This window comes from Staurois parvus, unplaced genomic scaffold (genome assembly GCF_062004578.1).
Source record: "Staurois parvus isolate SC_StPar_1 unplaced genomic scaffold, SC_StPar_1.0 ptg000195l, whole genome shotgun sequence".
Lineage (NCBI taxonomy): Eukaryota > Metazoa > Chordata > Amphibia > Anura > Ranidae > Staurois > Staurois parvus.
Window position 1 is genome coordinate 11,407,948 of NW_028317991.1, and position 18,160 is coordinate 11,426,107.

The 18,160-nt window shown below is 41.9% G+C and overlaps 1 protein-coding gene across 4 annotated transcripts in view; it reads right to left on the minus strand.

Annotated features, from left to right (window-relative positions):
* Positions 1-18,160, minus strand: part of ITSN1 (intersectin 1) — a 221,290-nt gene that overhangs the window by 88,244 nt on the left and 114,886 nt on the right. For 3 of the 4 annotated variants that reach the window (XM_089677961.1, XM_089677958.1, XM_089677959.1), the window contains 4 exons: positions 17,224-17,447; positions 5,554-5,672; positions 1,536-1,771; positions 1,073-1,229 (listed from right to left, as the gene is read on the minus strand). In XM_089677961.1, coding sequence (XP_089534087.1) covers positions 1,073-1,229; positions 1,536-1,771; positions 5,554-5,672; positions 17,224-17,447 — 736 coding nt within the window. The remainder of the gene's footprint in view (positions 1-1,072; positions 1,230-1,535; positions 1,772-5,553; positions 5,673-17,223; positions 17,448-18,160) is intronic. The other variant, XM_089677960.1, reaches the window with a different exon arrangement.

Consider the following 18,160-nt stretch of genomic DNA (forward strand, 5'->3'; position numbering starts at 1 on the left):
CCTCCTCCCACTGATACCAATGACGGGGCACTATTCCTCCTCCCACTGACACCAATGACGGGGCACTATTCCTCCCACTGATACCAATGATGGGGCACTATTCCTCCCACTGATACCAATGATGGGGCACTATTCCTCCCACTGATACCAATGATGAGGCACTATTCCTCCCACTGACACCTATGATGGGGCACTATTCCCCCCACTGACACCAATGATGGGGCACTATTCCTCCCCCCACTGACACCAATGATGGGGCACTATTCCTGCTCCCACTGACACCTATGATGGGGCACTATTCCTCCTCCCACTGACACCTATGATGGGGCACTATTCCTCCCACTGATACCGATGATGGGACACTATTCCTCCCACTGATACCGATGATGAGGCACTATTCCTCCCACTGACACCGATGATGGGGCACTATTCCTCCCACTGACACCGATGATGGGGCACTATTCCTCCCACTGACACCGAAGATGGAGCACTATTCCTCCCACTGACACCGATGACGGGGCACTATTCCTCCCACTGACACCAATGACGGGGCACGATTCCTCCCACTGACACCAATGAAGGGGGCACTATTCCTCCCACTGACGGGGCACTATTCCTCCCACTGACACCAATGACGGGGCACTATTCCTCCCACTGACACCAATGACGGGGCACTATTCCTCCCACTGATACCAATGATGGGGCACTATTCCTCCCAATGACACCAATGACGTGGCACTATTCCTCCTACTGCAAAATTACAGTTATGAAGTAGCAACGAAAATAATTTTATGGTTGGGGGTCACCACAACATGAGGAACTGTATTAAGGGGTCGCGGCGCTAGAAAGGTTGAGAACCACTGCTCTAGGCAAAATGAGCAGTTAACCCTTGCAGTGCAGAGGGGAACCCACTGCAAAGGAAAAATGGTTTACGCCCTGCAGTTTAACTTTTAAAGTATAATAAAACACTTCAGCACATCTAATAAAAAACCGAAAATCCCTTGCGTGAGATTTTTGTGTTCAAGGCAGGCTTGGCGCACATAAGTGTTAGAATATTGTACTATAATCTTACCTGTCCTAACACAGGGGAAGGAGAAGAACCCGTTACGGTGGCGGGAGTAAAAGCAGAACGTTGTCTGATTTGCCCAGCACTGGGTACAGTCAATGAAGGTTGAGTTGCCCATGTATCCCAGTTATCAGTCTCTGCTTTCTCATTATTAGTTGGCCACCTGAAGGAAACAAAAAGAAAGTTAAAAAAACAACAAATAAAAACAAAAAAACAATACCTTTTTTCATTCCTACAAAGTCAAAAGGGACTGGCTTTGTGGCTTTCACATAGTGGAGGCATTCATATATCAAGGTTTCCATATGTCACATTGTGTACAGCTCACAAACTGGCCAACATATAAAAAAATCTAATCAAAATTATGTTTGCCCAAAAGTAACATGCCAGCTGGCAATGTGTGAATTCAAATAGTGAATAGTAAGAAATCTTCTTAAAGCATTTGGGAAAAGCACATGTAATGGGTACTTACGTTGAGCTGAAGTCAGCCCAGTTGTTGGCATTTGTAGTTGTATCAGTAAAAGCTGATGTGGCTGTGGATGGTTTCAAGTGGACAGTGGTTTTGGCTGTAGTGTCGGCTACTTGCTTGGCTGTGCTTGGGAACTCGCTCTCAGGCATTCGTTCAGCGTAATTGGCAGGGAACCAGCCAGTTTTCCCTTTTATTTCTCCTCCTAGCCACCCAGGCTCCCCAGTTTGACTCTCATCCACCTACAGAGAGGTAATACCACACATTCACATTATGTGCCTCACATAAACTAATGAACAAATGTTACACAGCTCAAAACCAATTTGTGTAAACAGACACAAAATCAATACCTATGACACACACATCTATATTTTGTCTCTGTAAGAAAAAAAATTAAAAATTACCTCTTTGTCCTGCCAAAAACCCAGTGAGCAAAAAGAAACTGTTTAGTGCAATACAGGCAAATGCCCTTATGTTTTATCCCTTAAAAATGCTGCAAATATAGAAATCCAAACCCTTCAACTTCCTGTTTGAGTTGACAGCACATGGCCCACTGCTGTACTGGAATCCCAATCAATGTTGTCAGCCAGTTCTCCTTTCTGGACTTCAGGACTCAGGCAGGCCTGACAATATGGTTTGGCATTTCAATGCAGCATTGGTAGAATTGTCAGCCCAAACAAGAAGTTTGTCTGTCTTGCTCTAAACAGGTTCTTTTTGCCCAGACATACTTTAAACTGGATGTATGCGTCCACAGTCTTACAATTCCCCAATTAAGTTACCGCTAAGAACGTACTAGCATATGGACAGCTCAGACAGAACAGTTCTCCCACATACAAGCAAGACATCATCATTGCGGATTCTCACGAGCAGCTTCTAGAACAGAAAATAAAAACATATAGTGTTGCGCTCCCAAACCTCCAATTAATATATTATTATTTGAATCACTTAATCTCTGTTCTAAAAATCACAATAATTGAGAATGATGTATGTGATTAATCATAAATTATAATAACCTTAAACTATGAATCAATTCAGATAAACCATGTGCATGAATAAATAAAAACAAAAAAATGAAAAATAATAAAAAAAAGTAGAAATAATGTCCCAAAAAAGTGACTTTGTGCTGAAAAATCTTCAATCTATAATGATTATAAATCGGTGACTGCTTGTGAATCCTCCCACATGTGAAGATGTGCGCTCACCTCATAGGAAGCCTGCAATTAGGCTATATAAGCTTGCGGTTCACCTCCTTTGGAACCTGCTTGTTTGGAACTCCTGCTTTGAGATAATGAGTATCCGTGGTATACGATATATGCTATGGGATGAATCGCTTCTCCAGAGGGTGCAACTCCTCTATATTTTCGTCTCCATGCGGTTCTCCACATATAAAAAAGATCTCGACATGGTGCTTTATCTTTTATAAAGATTGGCTTTATTTGCTCAGGATATGACACTCACATGTATTGTATACGGATAGTGGTAGCACTGATACAATCGAAAACTACCGCTGACTGTCGGAGCTGTGTACCCGTGGTCTGGCAAACGAACTGGCTCCCTCCGAGTGACGTTACAGTCCCACCCCTACGCGTTACGCCACTGGTCACGTGGCTTCATCAGGGGGATTTGATTGGGGATTTGGGGATTTGCCAATCAAATCCCCCTGATGAAGCCACGTGACCAGTGGCGTAACGCGTAGGGGTGGGACTGTAACGTCACTCGGAGGGAGCCAGTTCGTTTGCCAGACCACGGGTACACAGCTCCGACAGTCAGCGGTAGTTTTCGATTGTATCAGTGCTACCACTATCCGTATACAATACATGTGAGTGTCATATCCTGAGCAAATAAAGCCAATCTTTATAAAAGATAAAGCACCATGTCGAGATCTTTTTTATATGTGGAGAACCGCATGGAGACGAAAATATAGAGGAGTTGCACCCTCTGGAGAAGCGATTCATCCCATAGCATATATCGTATACCACGGATACTCATTATCTCAAAGCAGGAGTTCCAAACAAGCAGGTTCCAAAGGAGGTGAACCGCAAGCTTATATAGCCTAATTGCAGGCTTCCTATGAGGTGAGCGCACATCTTCACATGTGGGAGGATTCACAAGCAGTCACCGATTTATAATCATTATAGATTGAAGATTTTTCAGCACAAAGTCACTTTTTTGGGACATTATTTCTACTTTTTTTTATTATTTTTCATTTTTTTGTTTTTATTTATTCATGCACATGGTTTATCTGAATTGATTCATAGTTTAAGGTTATTATAATTTATGATTAATCACATACATCATTCTCAATTATTGTGATTTTTAGAACAGAGATTAAGTGATTCAAATAATAATATATTAATTGGAGGTTTGGGAGCGCAACACTATATGTTTTTATTTTGCGTTTTGTCACATTGGTAGTTATGTGCTAGAGGTTTGCGATCCAACTTTAAAGTGTATTAATAAGGAGTTTTTGTCTGCTTTCTGACTCGCAAGATATTTCATATATTCTAAGCTTCTAGAACAGGCTGAAAGGTGGAATAAAGGCTACTGACAGCAACACAAATTAGACCATGGTGTTAAAAAAAAAAAACAAATAAAAAAATTAAGAATCTTCTTTCTTGGGAGAAATATGCAGGCAATCAGAAATTCAGAGGTGACATGACAGTTACTAGCCTATCATGCCTGACCTCATACTTTTCCATATTATTAGTGTATAGTGTGCAAGGTCAGGTATTTGACAGGACAAAACCACCAGATCCCCTAAACCATAGGTAGGCGGGTGCTTTGGGCCACCCCCCAAAGCACCTAGTCATCATGTTGATACAGACAAGGGCCTCTTCCCCACAACCCAGCATGCCCTGTGTAGTTGATGTCACAGAGGGCGTGTCTTCTGATGATGCCATCGGATGGCTGCGCTGCTTAGTTATTTAAGAGCGGTCAGATGGCGGAGCGACTAGACGGCGGGAGCTTTTGTCGGGACCAGAGGTTTTTTCTTTCTTTCCTGACTGGTGGCGGCAGCAGGTGTCGTGATTTACAATGGATCTACACTGGGGACTTTTTTTTTTTTTTTTTAATAAAAGGACTTGTGTTTTGTCTTTATGTAATTTTACACTTTTTGGTGAATACTCATTCACATGGGGGAGTGTGGGATCTGCGGGCCCCCTTGGCCACCGTCTAGGGCTGTGGGGAAGAGACCCTTATCCTCATCAACATGGGGACAAGGTGCTTTGGGGGGGGGAGGGGAGGGGGGGGCTTTCTTGATCTGCCAGGCTAGGTTGCCTGCTCAGATAAGGGTCTGGTATGGATTTTGGGGGGACCCACACCTTTTTCTAATTTTGGTGTGGGGTTCCCAAAATCCATACCAGACCCAAAAGAGCATGGTATGGATTGGGTGAGAAATACATGCCATTCTCTTCACATTTCTTTTTTTTTTTCATCTTTTTATTGCTGACAATGTTTTTTTCCTTACATTCAGCTGTCAGTGGGGAACCCCGCTGACAGCTGATGAGTCCCCAGTTGTTCCAGCCATCTCCCTAACATCCAGTGAAGAAAAAAAACTCATCTAAATGCTGGACACTGGTGTTTAGCAAAGTTTAAGAGCGTTTAGTAGAGTTTAGCAGCTGTTTTTTCTGCCAAAACGCTGCTGCTCCTGGACACACTGGCCCTGGGTTTTTTTCTGCTACTGCTACTAAATGCTTCTAAACGTCTATGCATGGACACATAAGATAATATTGAGGGCCGTTTGGAAGCAGTAAAAAAAAACAAAAAAAAAAAAAAAAAAAAAAATGCCTGCCACCCCTGAAAGTGGCAGCAAAATCGCCCTGTGTGCATAAGGACTAAAGATCAAATATTTAGATCCCTGCAGAATCTTCCAATTGCAATCGGTCATTGCGAGTTTTTTGCTTTCATTTTAATAAAATTCCATCAGTAGCTATATGGCCATAAAGTATAATAAGATCTAGTAACTACTTTGTACTTCTCTTATTCAGCAAACAATAAGAAATAAATCACTTCTATCGGGTCTCACCATGATAATGTCACCGGGCTGGATAGTGATCTCATCGTGACTTCTGGCATCGAAAGGATAGAGTGCCCTGTAATATACCACTTTGACATCCCCCTGTGAAATCATTAGTGGTGCTTTCTCTGAAAAGAGCACAAGGAACAAAGGTGGACAAATTTCAGAATTAAACTAGTTAACGCACCCTAAAAAGGTATTCAGGTCTGCATATCATAACCAAGCATATCTAGACTGAATGCCAAGTCAATACCAGCTCTAAAGCACATTGAAGCAAGTTGATGCAGCTTAGATGGAAGTCAAATGCAAAGGTCAACGATTAAATGTTAGTGCAATGCACTTGAAAACAAACTGCATTTACCCACCAACACAAGCCTAAAATGTCCAGTGACAGCCCCTAAATAGAACCCTATGCGTAAGGCTCATCTTACACCTCCATCTTTTGTTTACATATTCTAGTGGGTATAGAAAAGAATCACCCCACCTTTAACCACAAGCCTACAGGGCACTTATACCCCCTTCCTGCCCAGGCCAATTTCCAGCTTTCAGAGCTGTTGCACTTTGAATGACAATTGCACGGTCATGCAACACTGTACCCATATGAAATTTTTATCATTTTTTTGTGACAGAGAGCTTTCTTTTGGTGGTATTTAATCAACTCTGGGTTTTTTGTTTTTTCTTAAACCAAAAACCACTGAATATTTTGAAAAAAAAAAAGTTGTTTCTTAGTTTTTGTTATAAAATTTTGTAAATAAGTGATTTTACTCCTTCATTGATGTGCGCTAATGAGGCTGCAGTGATGGGCACCGATAGGCTGCACTGATAGGTGGCACTGGTAGGTGGCACTGGTAGGTGGCACTGATGGGCAGTGACAGGCATCACTGATGGGCACTGAAAGGCAGCACTGATATATGGCACTGATGGGCGACACTGAAAGGAAGCTCAGATGGGCACTGATATGTGGCACTGATGAGCACAAACAGCTGGCACTGATGGACACTGAGAGGTGGCACTGCTGGGTTACACTGATCATCAGGGCACACTGATCATCAGTGGTCTGATGATCAGTGTAGATGTCCCCTCCGCGGAATGCCGATTACTGGCTCTCCTCTCCTCACGAGCTGCCAGCGTGACAGCTCAAGAGGAGAGAAATGCCGATAACCGGCATTTCCCTGTTTACATGTGATCAGCTGTGATTGGACACAGCTGATCACAACACTGTTCAACAAATTTTTATTTTTTGCCAGTTTTGGAAACAAAAGGATCCATTTCTTAATGAATTTCACATTCTGAGTTCAAATATAACAATGAAATTTGTCAATTGGCTCTAGTTTTTCTGTAAACGGAAAGTTTTCTACTATAGGCGTAATGACTACATAATGCACAATAATTATATAGATAGATGTCTTTCCACAAATATAAAGCAAGTGATATTGACTACATAACAAAGCCTAAATGGCATAATATATTGCATAGGATTACCAAGAAAAATTATAGCCATAAGCTAAGTTGAATCATTTTAATACTTAGGATTCCCACTCGTTTTGTCTTCAGTTTGTGTCGGTTTTGCTTCTCTTGGCTTTTCTCTTGTATTCGAGGAAAGGGCTCTCTTACAACTGCACGTGACTACACGCTTCAGGTTCTTCCTCACTTGACTCAACCACGAAGGATTCTGGTGCTTTAGGAATTGGTAGCCCCTCTCCATGAGGAACTGGACGTATTGCCGATGGAATATTTGGATAGTGCACAGATAACTTTTTCTTCTTATTTAGCCCTTTTGTTGGAGGCACCATACAAAAGTAACAATTACTAACATGATCTGTTGGCTCTCTCCAAATCATTGGCACAGCGAAAGGCATAGATGCCTTTTTTCCCATTCAACCATTGCTCCAGTGCCGTCCCACAAGAATTGCAGCATATATGTGGTGTCCAGCTCTTGTCCTGGTCTCCTATCTTGCAGCCAAAATACAAGTTGTAGGCTTTCTTAATCATTCCTGTTATCCTCCTTTTTTGTGAGATAAAAGTTATTTCACCGCAGATATAGCAGAAATTATCTGCTTTATTCACACAAGTTCGAGGCATTACCGAGTAGCCTATATAAGCATAAAACGAAATGTAAAGACGCTGTCCAACTACAATCAGCTACAGATACTGCAGCTTTTATGCAGTGAAGTGATGCAATTAAAGGCTAATATTACATCATCTCAGTATACATGCAATTTTCTATTGGTCACCAGTATCAATTGCGCAATATGCAGCTGAAGTTGCATCATAATTTTGAATGGCTTACGTCATTAGATGGGTGAATATATCATGGAAACTAGAGCCAATAAACATTTTTTAGGGTCATTTTCGTTTTCAGCACCCCAAAATTATGTAAGATTAGCTAATTTTATGCCCAAAACCTTCTACCTGTTGAACAGTGAATCGAGCGGACATCTTCAGCTCTTTCCGTGGATCGGTGATTGATTCGGTGTCCGAGGGACACAGCGCACCACAGATCGCCTCACTGCGCACTCCGGGAGCCGAGCATGCGTGGTGAGAATGGGAGGACGTCATATTACTATATGGCGGGAGGTGGTTAAAATAATCACATTTTGCTGCTTTGCAGCCTGAAATAAAGACAGACACAGTTTTTGTTTTATCCATCTGTATTTACTCAGTGCAACTTATAAGATCCAAGTGAAAGATATAACATCAACAGGTGAGAGAAAAAAAAGTTTGAAAAAGGATCACCCAACTTGTGTCAGCATTTTGTTGAACCACCTTTTGCCTTAATGACATCCTTTAGTCTGTTGGGATATGTCTCTACTAATAATTAAATTCTAGTCTCATCTGACCATAACACCTTTTTCCACATGGCCTCAGAATCTTCAAGGTGCATTTTGGCAACGCTTCGTTATTACTTCATGTGGCCTTTCTCGAGGAGTGTTTTTTTTTTTTTTGCAACCCTGCCATACAAGCAACATTTGTGGAGAATTTGTGATACTGTTGTCACATTCACACAATAACCACCCTTTGTCATAAATTTCTGCAACTGCTTCAGAGTTGGTCTCTTGGTAGCCTCTCCGACCAGTTCCCTCCTCGCTCTGTCATCCAGTTTGGAGCGACATCCTGATCCAGGGAGGGTCTGTGTTGTACCAAATACCTTCAATTTCTTAATAGACTTCACTGTGCTTCTAGGCATTGAGAAAGCCTTTGAAACTTTTTTTGTATCCATCTCCTGACTTGTGCCTGTCCACAACTTTTAACCAGGGATCTTTTGACAGTGCCTTACCACCCATAGTTAATTGTTTGCTTCGAATGCACTATCAGGGACTGAAGCTCTCCAGGAATGCTCTTTTCATGCTGAGCTATTCAAATTAACCACAGCTGATCACAGTTGAAAGTCAAATGGCTTTGTATGCCAGTAAGAAGGAGATTAGCTACACCTGACTGAGTTCACAAAATCATTTTTGGAAGGGGGGTAACCCTTTTTCCAACTCAGTGATTCTGTTTTTGAATTTGTATTATTTTCTGACATATTGGTGTTATATCTTTCACTTGGATGTTATAAGTTGCACTGAGTATATACAGCTGGATAAAACAAAAACAGTGCGTTTTCATTTAAAGCTGTAAAGAAATAAAATGTGATTTTAAAGGGGGCGATTCTTTTCTGTACCCACTGTATGTAACATTCTAAAATGACAGTCTTGCTGGAAAACATAGCATATGTCTCCCTCCCCCCCAAACCAAATAAAAGGAAAAAAACCCAAAAAGGTAAAGAAAATGCCTAATCATTCAGTCTTTTTTTACTCAATATATAAATAACTCCTAAGTGACTGAGGGTAAAACAAATATTAATACCTGAACATAAATTTGCAAATTTGACATTTGTTAGTAAAATTATTTTGTGTATTCAGGTGGATTATACCTTGTTTTCATCAGGACAAATTTAGTTTTCGTTTGGTGGTCAATGGTAACATATCTCCTGATTTGTTTTTTTCAAAATTTCTTTTCAAAATCCCTTTCTCGGAGTTCACTGACCGGCACCTCCTTCACTTCTTGACCGTAGGGTTATACCGCCACCTTCAGCAGTAGGACTAGGCAGAAAAAAAGAAGAACAAGCGCCTATGGGCAGACTTAACGGGTAGTAAACCCGCTCTCTGCTATAGGCAGCTCAGTTCGTCAAAAAGCAGTACCAACGAAAGGAGGGGTGGGTGCTGAGTCTGTCAATTAACTCAGGGAAAGGGAATTTATGGTGAGTAACAAAAAAAATTCTGTTTTCTCTTTCGTTCATTGACAGGCAGAACGAGAAGGGAAGCAAACACTCCTGCTGCAGACCATAGTAGGACTCACCACTGACCCAGAGCGCTGAAGAGCAGTGCTGCCGGTCCGCCAGGTGAGGGGAGAACTCCATCTGGAGAAGCGTGCCAGGCTGTCCAGAAAACTATGCCCAGGAAGGGAGGGGGAGGCATGTACTTACTGATCCCAGCATGAGTTGCAAGTAGCACACTCAAGGCAGGTCTGCCTCCCACCAATGGTAGGGGGAGGCTGTGGCCATGTTGACACAGACGTCAGATGCCTGGGTATAAGTGTCCCTGCAAGACATTTAACTCGCCGGCCGCCCTGGTCCAGGATGGGGCTCGTTGCGACCAACCCAGCGCTTGGCCAACATCTGTGCCTGCTCATTGGCCAGGCTGAGGAGACTACAAGGATCTATATTATCCAGCTTGTCACCCAGTCCGACAGTTGATTGAAGATCACGCAGAATAGAGAAAAGAGAGGGGGGGGGAAACACCTAAAGGAACCACAGGTCCCAGCAAGGCAAAAAAAAACTCAGCTGCCTATTGCAGCGAAGGGGTTTACTACCAGTTAGGACTGCCCATAGGCAGTGCTGTGCTTGGTTTTTTTTTTTTTTTTTTTTAGCCTAGTCCTAATCCTGAAGGTGGCTTTATAACCCTATGGTCAAGAAGTGAAGGCTGTGTCCATCAATAAATGTAAGAGAAAATCTTTAGCAGTAAATTTCTTGTTATTACAATAATTTAGCACCAAAAAACAAACAAACAAAAAAAACATTCTCCTGTTCCTGACGATTGCAGCAATACCGCATACAGTGCCTTGAAAAAAGTATTCATACCCCTTGAAATTTCCAACATTTTGTCATGTTACAACCAAAAATGTCAATGTATTGTATTGGGATTTTATGTGATAGACCAACACAAATGGTACATAATTGTGAAGTGGAAGGAAAATGAAAAATGGTTTCAAAATTTTTTTTACAAATAAATATGTGAAAAGTGTGGCGTGCATTTGTATTCAGCCCCCTTTACTCTGATATCCCTAACTAAAATCTAGTGGAACCAATTGCCTTCAGAAGTCACCTAATTCGTAAATAGAGTCCACCTGTGTGCAATTTAATCTCAGCATAAATACAGCTGTTCTGTGAAGCCCTCAGGGGTTAGATAGAGAATATTAGTGAACAAACAGCATCATGAAGGCCAAGGAACACACCAGACAGGTCAGGCATAACATTTTGGAGAAATGTAAAGCAGGGTTGGGTTATAAAAAAATCTCAAGCTTTGAACATCTCACGAAGCACTGTTTAATCCATCAACTGAAAATGGAAAGAGTATGGGACAACTGCAAACCTACCAAGACATGGCCGTCCACCTAAACTGAAAGGCCGGGTAAGGAGAGCATTTATATGAGAAGCAGCCAAGAGGCCCATGGTAACTCTGGAGGAGCTGCAGAGATCCACAGTTTAGGTGGGAGATTCTGTCCATAGGACAATGATTAGTCATGCACTCCACAAATCTGGCCTTTATGGAAGAGTGGCAAGAAGAAAGTCATTGTTGAAAGAAAGCCATAAGAAGTCCTGTTTGCAGTTTGCGAGAAGCCATGTGGGGGACACATCTGACCAGAGAACCTTTTTCCAAGTTTGCGGAGACCAAAATTTAACTTTTTGGACTAAAAGCACAACACCATGTGTGGCGAAAAACGTACACTATACATAACCCTGAACACATCATCCCCACTGTGAAACATGGTGGTGGCAGTGTCATGTTGTGGAGATGCTTTTCTTCAGCAGGAACAGGGAAGCTGGTCAGAGTTTATGGGAAAATGGATGGAGCCAAATACTGGGCAACCTTAGTCTGCAAAAGACTTTACTGGTGTGAAGGTTCACCTTCCAGCAGGACAACGACCCTAAACATACAGCCAGAGATCCAATGGAATGGTTTAGAAAAAAGCATATTCATAGCCCAGTCAAAGTCCAGACCTAAATCCAATTGAGAATCTGTGGCAAGACTTGGAAATTGCTGTTCACAGACGCTCTCCATCCAATCTGACAGATCTTGAGCTATTTTGCAAAGTAAAATTAGCAAAAACTTTACTCTCTAGATGTGCAAAGCTGGTAGAGACATCCCCAAAAAGACTTGCAGCTGTAATTACAGCGAAAGGTGGTTCTACAAAGTATTGACTAAGGGGGGCTGAATACAAATGCACGCCACACTTTTCACATATTTGTAAAAAATTTGGAAAATCATTTATCATTTTCCATCCACTTCACAATCATGTCCACTTGTGTTGTATGTATTTGTATGTGTTGGTCTATCACATAAAATCCCAATAAAATACATTTACATTTTTGGTTGTAGCATGACAAAATGTGGAAAATATCAAGGGGTATGAATACTTTTTCAAGGCACTGTATGCGTATGTTAGTTGTTGTTTGTACCCGTAGTAGGGCCCAGAAACAATAGTGCTCATCCCCTGATTTCTCGGTCAAGATCAATAGCACAACTATAAATCCATCCACGCATGCCAGGGTGCTAGGGGTAACCCTGGAATCTGAACTATCCTTTCAGGCCCACATCCAATCCCCGTCCAAATCATACTGCTTCAACATCTCCAGAATACGCCCCTTTTTAACCAATAATACCACAAAGCTTCAAATTCACTCCCTGGTTATCTCTCACCTCAACTACTGCAACTCCCTCCTCATTGGCTTACATAGGCTATCCCCCCTTCAGTCCATCATGAATGCTGCTGCCAGACTCATCCACCTTGCCAACTGTTCAGTGTCTGCTACCACTCCCTGCCAATCCCTCCACTGGCGTCCACTCGCCCAACAAATAAAATTCAAAATACTAACAACTCTTCCCCCAACTACATCAACAACCTGGTCTCAAAAGATCAACCCAACCGCTCCTACGATCCTCCCAAGACCTTCTGCTCTCTAATTCCTGTGTCACATCCTCCCATGCTCGCCTCCAGGACTTCTCCAGAGCGTCTCCCAACCTAGGAACGCCCTACCCCAATCTGTTCAACTACCTCCTCATCTATCCACCTTTAGATGATCCCTGAAAACCCTTCTTCTTAAAGAAGCCTATCTAACTAGTAAACTGCTTTTTACTTCCTCCATCAGCTCATCTACCCACAGATATCTTTTGTATCACTCAACCCTTCCTCTTAGATTGTATGTCCTAACGAACAGGGCCCTCAGTTTCCTCTTGTACCAAATTGTATTGCAACCGTAATGTCTGCCTTACTGCGCAAACTGTTGGTGCTATATAAATCCTGTATCATAATAATTTTGCTTTCTTTTTTTTCTCTAGCCTACATAAAATCACACTGACACTAACACCAATTTAAATTTTTTTTTCCTCTTTAAAAAAACCCTACACAAAATATAATGACCCCAACCTTGACGTTTGACCCTAACACTACCCTAGATCAAACCTTGATCTAGCAGTTTTTTTCTTTATTGTAATTTTTTTGTACACACTTTTGTTTGTTTACACCTTCCTCTCCTGCAAGGATACAATGCATCTCTCTCAGGCTGCACAGTGACTGATCACTCTGATAGCCAATCAGAGGCCATCACAGTGATCAGGTGAGCTAGAACTGGAAGTCCTGGGTCCCAGCTATTAGTACAAGACCTGGGCCTCCCAATGAGAGATCGGTCTCTGTGCTGGGTGCATGCTGTGTGGCACTCTGCTAGCAGAAAGGTAGGTACACATATATGTGGTCCCACAGATAAAGACCAACTTCCGTGAGGCTGCATATGTGTACGGTCGGTCAGAATGAGTTAATATATATAATTAAAAGATAAGCCCCACCTGCATTTTTTCTTATTACCATTTAATACCTGTGGATATTTATTAAGTTATAGAACAAATATATAACAAATGGTAATGCAGTTCACTCCTCCAACATGCTGGATGGAGCACCTCCTTCCCACAGAGCATATGCACATATGCGGCCTCACTGAAGTGGGTCTACTTTTGTGGGAATGCATATGTGCATACCAGTGTTTGTGCTGGGAGCGCACCGCACAGCAACACTGACCGCTCTGGGCCTTGTATGAACGATCAGGAGCTGGAAGGACCATCTATCGATCACATCATGGATGACAGGCTATCACAGTGATAAGTCACTGTTCAGCCCACCCCTGTACTCTCTCTCTTCTTGAATGGGGAAAAAGATACACTGGGTTTGATCTAGGTCAAGGTTAACGGTCACGGGTAACGTCATCGTGTTTTAGGAAAAAATAAAAAATGTATAAAGTATTTGCGTCAGTGTTGGTGTGTTTTAGATAGGATTAAAAAAAAAAACCTTTGCACTATTGTTTCCCTATTCCTCTACTACAGGTACAAACTACAATAAACCTACACATTTGTAGCATTCATTGTGATCGTCAGGAGTAGGAGCTATTCTTTTGGGTCGTTCTTTACTGGTAGGTCATGGTAATGGCAAGATACAGATATAATTTTAAAACATTTTTAATATAGGCTGGTTTTCATTTGAGAATTGAAAAAAAAAAAAAAATCCGGAGATAGATTTTTTTTTTTCAGAACCAGATGTGCCTTTGTTTAGTGATAAATGTTAAAATATAATTTACCTGGATACACTAAGTAGCTGATGACTTGTAGTAACGCATGCCAAGTTGCAAAATTGGTTTGCTTTACCTTCTGTCATGAAGGAGTTAAAATAATGCTACAGGTGCTTTTGTTTTAAAGTGTTCCGTAAACATTACACACAAAGCATTGAAAAAAAATGTTTGAAAAATCAGTTTCTGCATGAACAGACCAACAACTATGTAACACAACCTGGTGGGACAAGCCATGGAAGCAGTTCTGTTATGACATTAAAGCAGAACTAAACCCTCATATCCTTTGCAACCAAGGAAGCTGCCATCTTAGCCTCTTTTTGATCTGCAGTTGCTATGGTGCTGCAGATGTGAACAGCTATGATACCAGCTATTCGATGGCTTGACTGTTTGATTGAAACCAGACCTAATGCGATAATAAACCCAAAAGAAAACATTTATTATACTGCAGCTTACCCAATTCTTAGATGTGGTGGCTGCAGTAATGGAAGATAGCTGTTGCTCCAGGTAAGTCTACGTTGCATACACCGCACCAGGGGCGGACTGACAACTCATGGGGCCCCCGGGCAATAGGGGATCATGGGGCCCCTGTGTCCTTGCCCAAACCCAAATAAGCCTACATAAAAGGTACCAGGGGCATCTCATGGGGCCCCCTACTGACCCCGGGCCCTCAGGCAGTACCCGAGTTTCCAAATGGTCAGTCCACCCCTGCACCGCACACACATGCCTTGGAAGGGTGCTCACCTAGCTCGCATGCTGAAAACAGGCAAGAGAAAAAACCTGGATGGCCACATTCAAAAAAAGATAGTCTTTTTATTAATGCATTACAATCCAAAAGCAGTACACCATACATTGGGGGAAAGAAGAGCAAGGTCGACACGTTCACGGGTTAGCATTTATTCATAACCTCATCACACCAGTTGCAGAGTACATACAGTGAAGGAAATAAGTATTTGATCCCCTGCTGATTTTGAATGTTTGCCCACTCACAAAGAAATGATCAGTCTAAAAATCTAATGGTAGGTGTATTGTAACACAGAGACGGAATAGCAACAAGACATTCTAAAGAAGTGCATGTCTAACAAATTATGCACTGATTTGCATGTTCATGAGGGGAAATAAGTATTTGATCCCCTATCATTCAGCAGGATTTCTGGCTACCAGGTGTCTTTCATACAGGTAACAAGCTGAGATTAGAAGCAGTCTCTTAAAGGGAGTGCTGCTAATCTCATTTTGTTACCTGTATAGAAGGCACCTGTCTACAGGAGCAATCAATCAATCAGATCCAAACTCTCCACCATGGCAAAGACCAAAGAGCTGTCCAAGGATGTCAGGGACAAGATTGTAGACCACAAGGCCGGACTGGGTTACCAAACTATTGCCAAGCAGCTTGGTGAGAAGGTGACAACAGTTGGTGCAATTATTCATAAATGGAAGAAGCACAAAACAACTGTCAGTCTCCCCAGGTCTGGTGCACCATGCAAGATCTCACCTTTTGGAGTGTCAATGATCATGAGAACAGTGAGGAATCATAATAGAACTACACGTGAGGATCTTTCAATGATCTCCAGGCAGCTGGGACCACAGGCACCAAGAAAACAATTTGAAACACACTACATCGACAAGGATTGAAATCCTGCAGTGCCCGCAAGGTCCCTCTGCTCAAGAAAGAACATGTCCAGGCCCGTCTGAAGTTTGCCCCCATCCCCCAGCAACATTATATCCCCAGCAAACAGATATCCCATTTAGCATCAATAGAGCCCCCCAGCAACAATAGACCAGTCAGCAACAACTGATCTTCCAGCAGTCAGCATCAGTAAACCTTCTAGCATCCAACAAGAATAGATGCTTCCCGTCAACAGTAGAACCCTCCCAACAATAACAGATCCCCCAGCAGCCAGCATCAGTAAACCCTCCAGCACCACTTGCCATTAAATACTTTCAGTGCTGGTGGTGCTGGAACTACGTTCCCTCTTGTTCCCACTGAAAAAAAATACATACACATGCACAGTAACTGGTGTGATGATATTATGAATAAGCTCTAACACGCAAAACACATCACCCTTGCTCTTCTTTCCCCCACTGTATGGTGAACTGCTTCAGGATTTTCATGCATTAACGAAGATCATTTTTTGGAATGCGGCTGTCAGGGATTTCTCTTACCTGGTGGCTGCATTGATTTTATTTTTTAGGGATACTTTCCTTTATTTTCACCTGGTGGTATGCCCAGTAAATCTGTTGTTCTTCAAAAGAACAAGCTCTCTTGGAGATGTAGCAATTAGATGAGAAAAAACATTTACAATGATCAGCTTTTATTTATGTAAAACCTTTATCCCAAAAAAAAAAACCTGTTACTGTCACTGCTTATAAAGTGTTAACTAGAGTTTGGCTTCAATTTGTTAGTGTAACATTTCCCTACCCTGAGATTGACAATACTGCTGTTAAAAGGTGCCCCCTGTGCTCCTTCATCCAGAGTGGAAAAACTTGAAAAAAGGAAGCCAGATCACCAGGTGAAAACAAAGGGAAAAAAAACTAAAGCAGTCACCATATTGAATGATTGGTAAGCTGCAATATATTACATTTTTGGTTTTGAGTTTAATATTGCTTTAAGCACAAAATCTATCAGGTAATATTCAAGGCATGCCTTGACTGTATTCTTTTTGGGAAACTATTAAATATGTGGGTTTAGTTCCATGGTTAGGTCTGAGCGGCCCTGATGATGCTGATTGAGCATGTTAAGCAGGGCCCTGATGGGGCTGAAAAAGCAAGTGAAAGCACATGTATCAGCCACACACAACAGCACACACCTGTACCTGTCCAAGGGACCTGCCCTCCTGGCTTCATTGGCTCGGGCGGTTGCTGGAAAAGTTTGCTGGCTTTTTCCTGAGCCTCCAGTATTCGCTCTTCCTCCATTCTTTTGACAGAGTCTTCTCTTTTCTGTTTCTCTTCATCCTGAAGCAATTTGTGTCGTGGCAGCTCCTCCTCCTGCTTCACACGGTCCTGCCACTGTTTATCCTGTTCCATGGCCTTCCTGAAATGTGAATAAGGGAGACTAGAAAATGAATATCCATACCTATAGTTACATATATTTCCCTGCCCATTTCATTTCTAAAGAAATAAATAATAGATGGCACTCCTGATACATTTGAAGATTTATCTTCATTTAGCAGAAATTACGAGTACACATTGACTGAGCCTCCAATTCAGCTAAGATTACTACACAAGACACTTAGGTATTTGGTACATGGCCATCTGGTCTGCAACACCAGGCTAGGGGTTTTAATTAGGAAAGGAAGTATTTCCTGCTGCTGGTTTTATCATCTTGAAGGGATGGAATGGGCAGGGCGTGGGGCTATTTCTGCTTTAAGGCTTTGCAGTGAAACAATGGATAAACAAAGACTCATGTGTACCACTGTGTCATCCAACATTGCATTTCGGTGTTGAATGATGTGAATGTACAATATATGTATGTAAAGCACTGCGTAAATTGACAGCGCTATATAAGTACCTGAAATAAGTAAATAAATGACATGTAAGGTTGGTTGCATGTAGCACCAACCCAAAAACCCAATATTTACAAATTTGTGCAGAAATTTAACATTGATCCACGATTGATTGCCGCTTTTTTACAAGGACACGCGACTCAAAAACTGCACCAAAAATTGAATGCAGATTAGTTTTTGATGCATTTTGCAATGTTTTCCATTAATTTCAATGAGGAGGTGTTTTTGGTGCCTTTTTTTT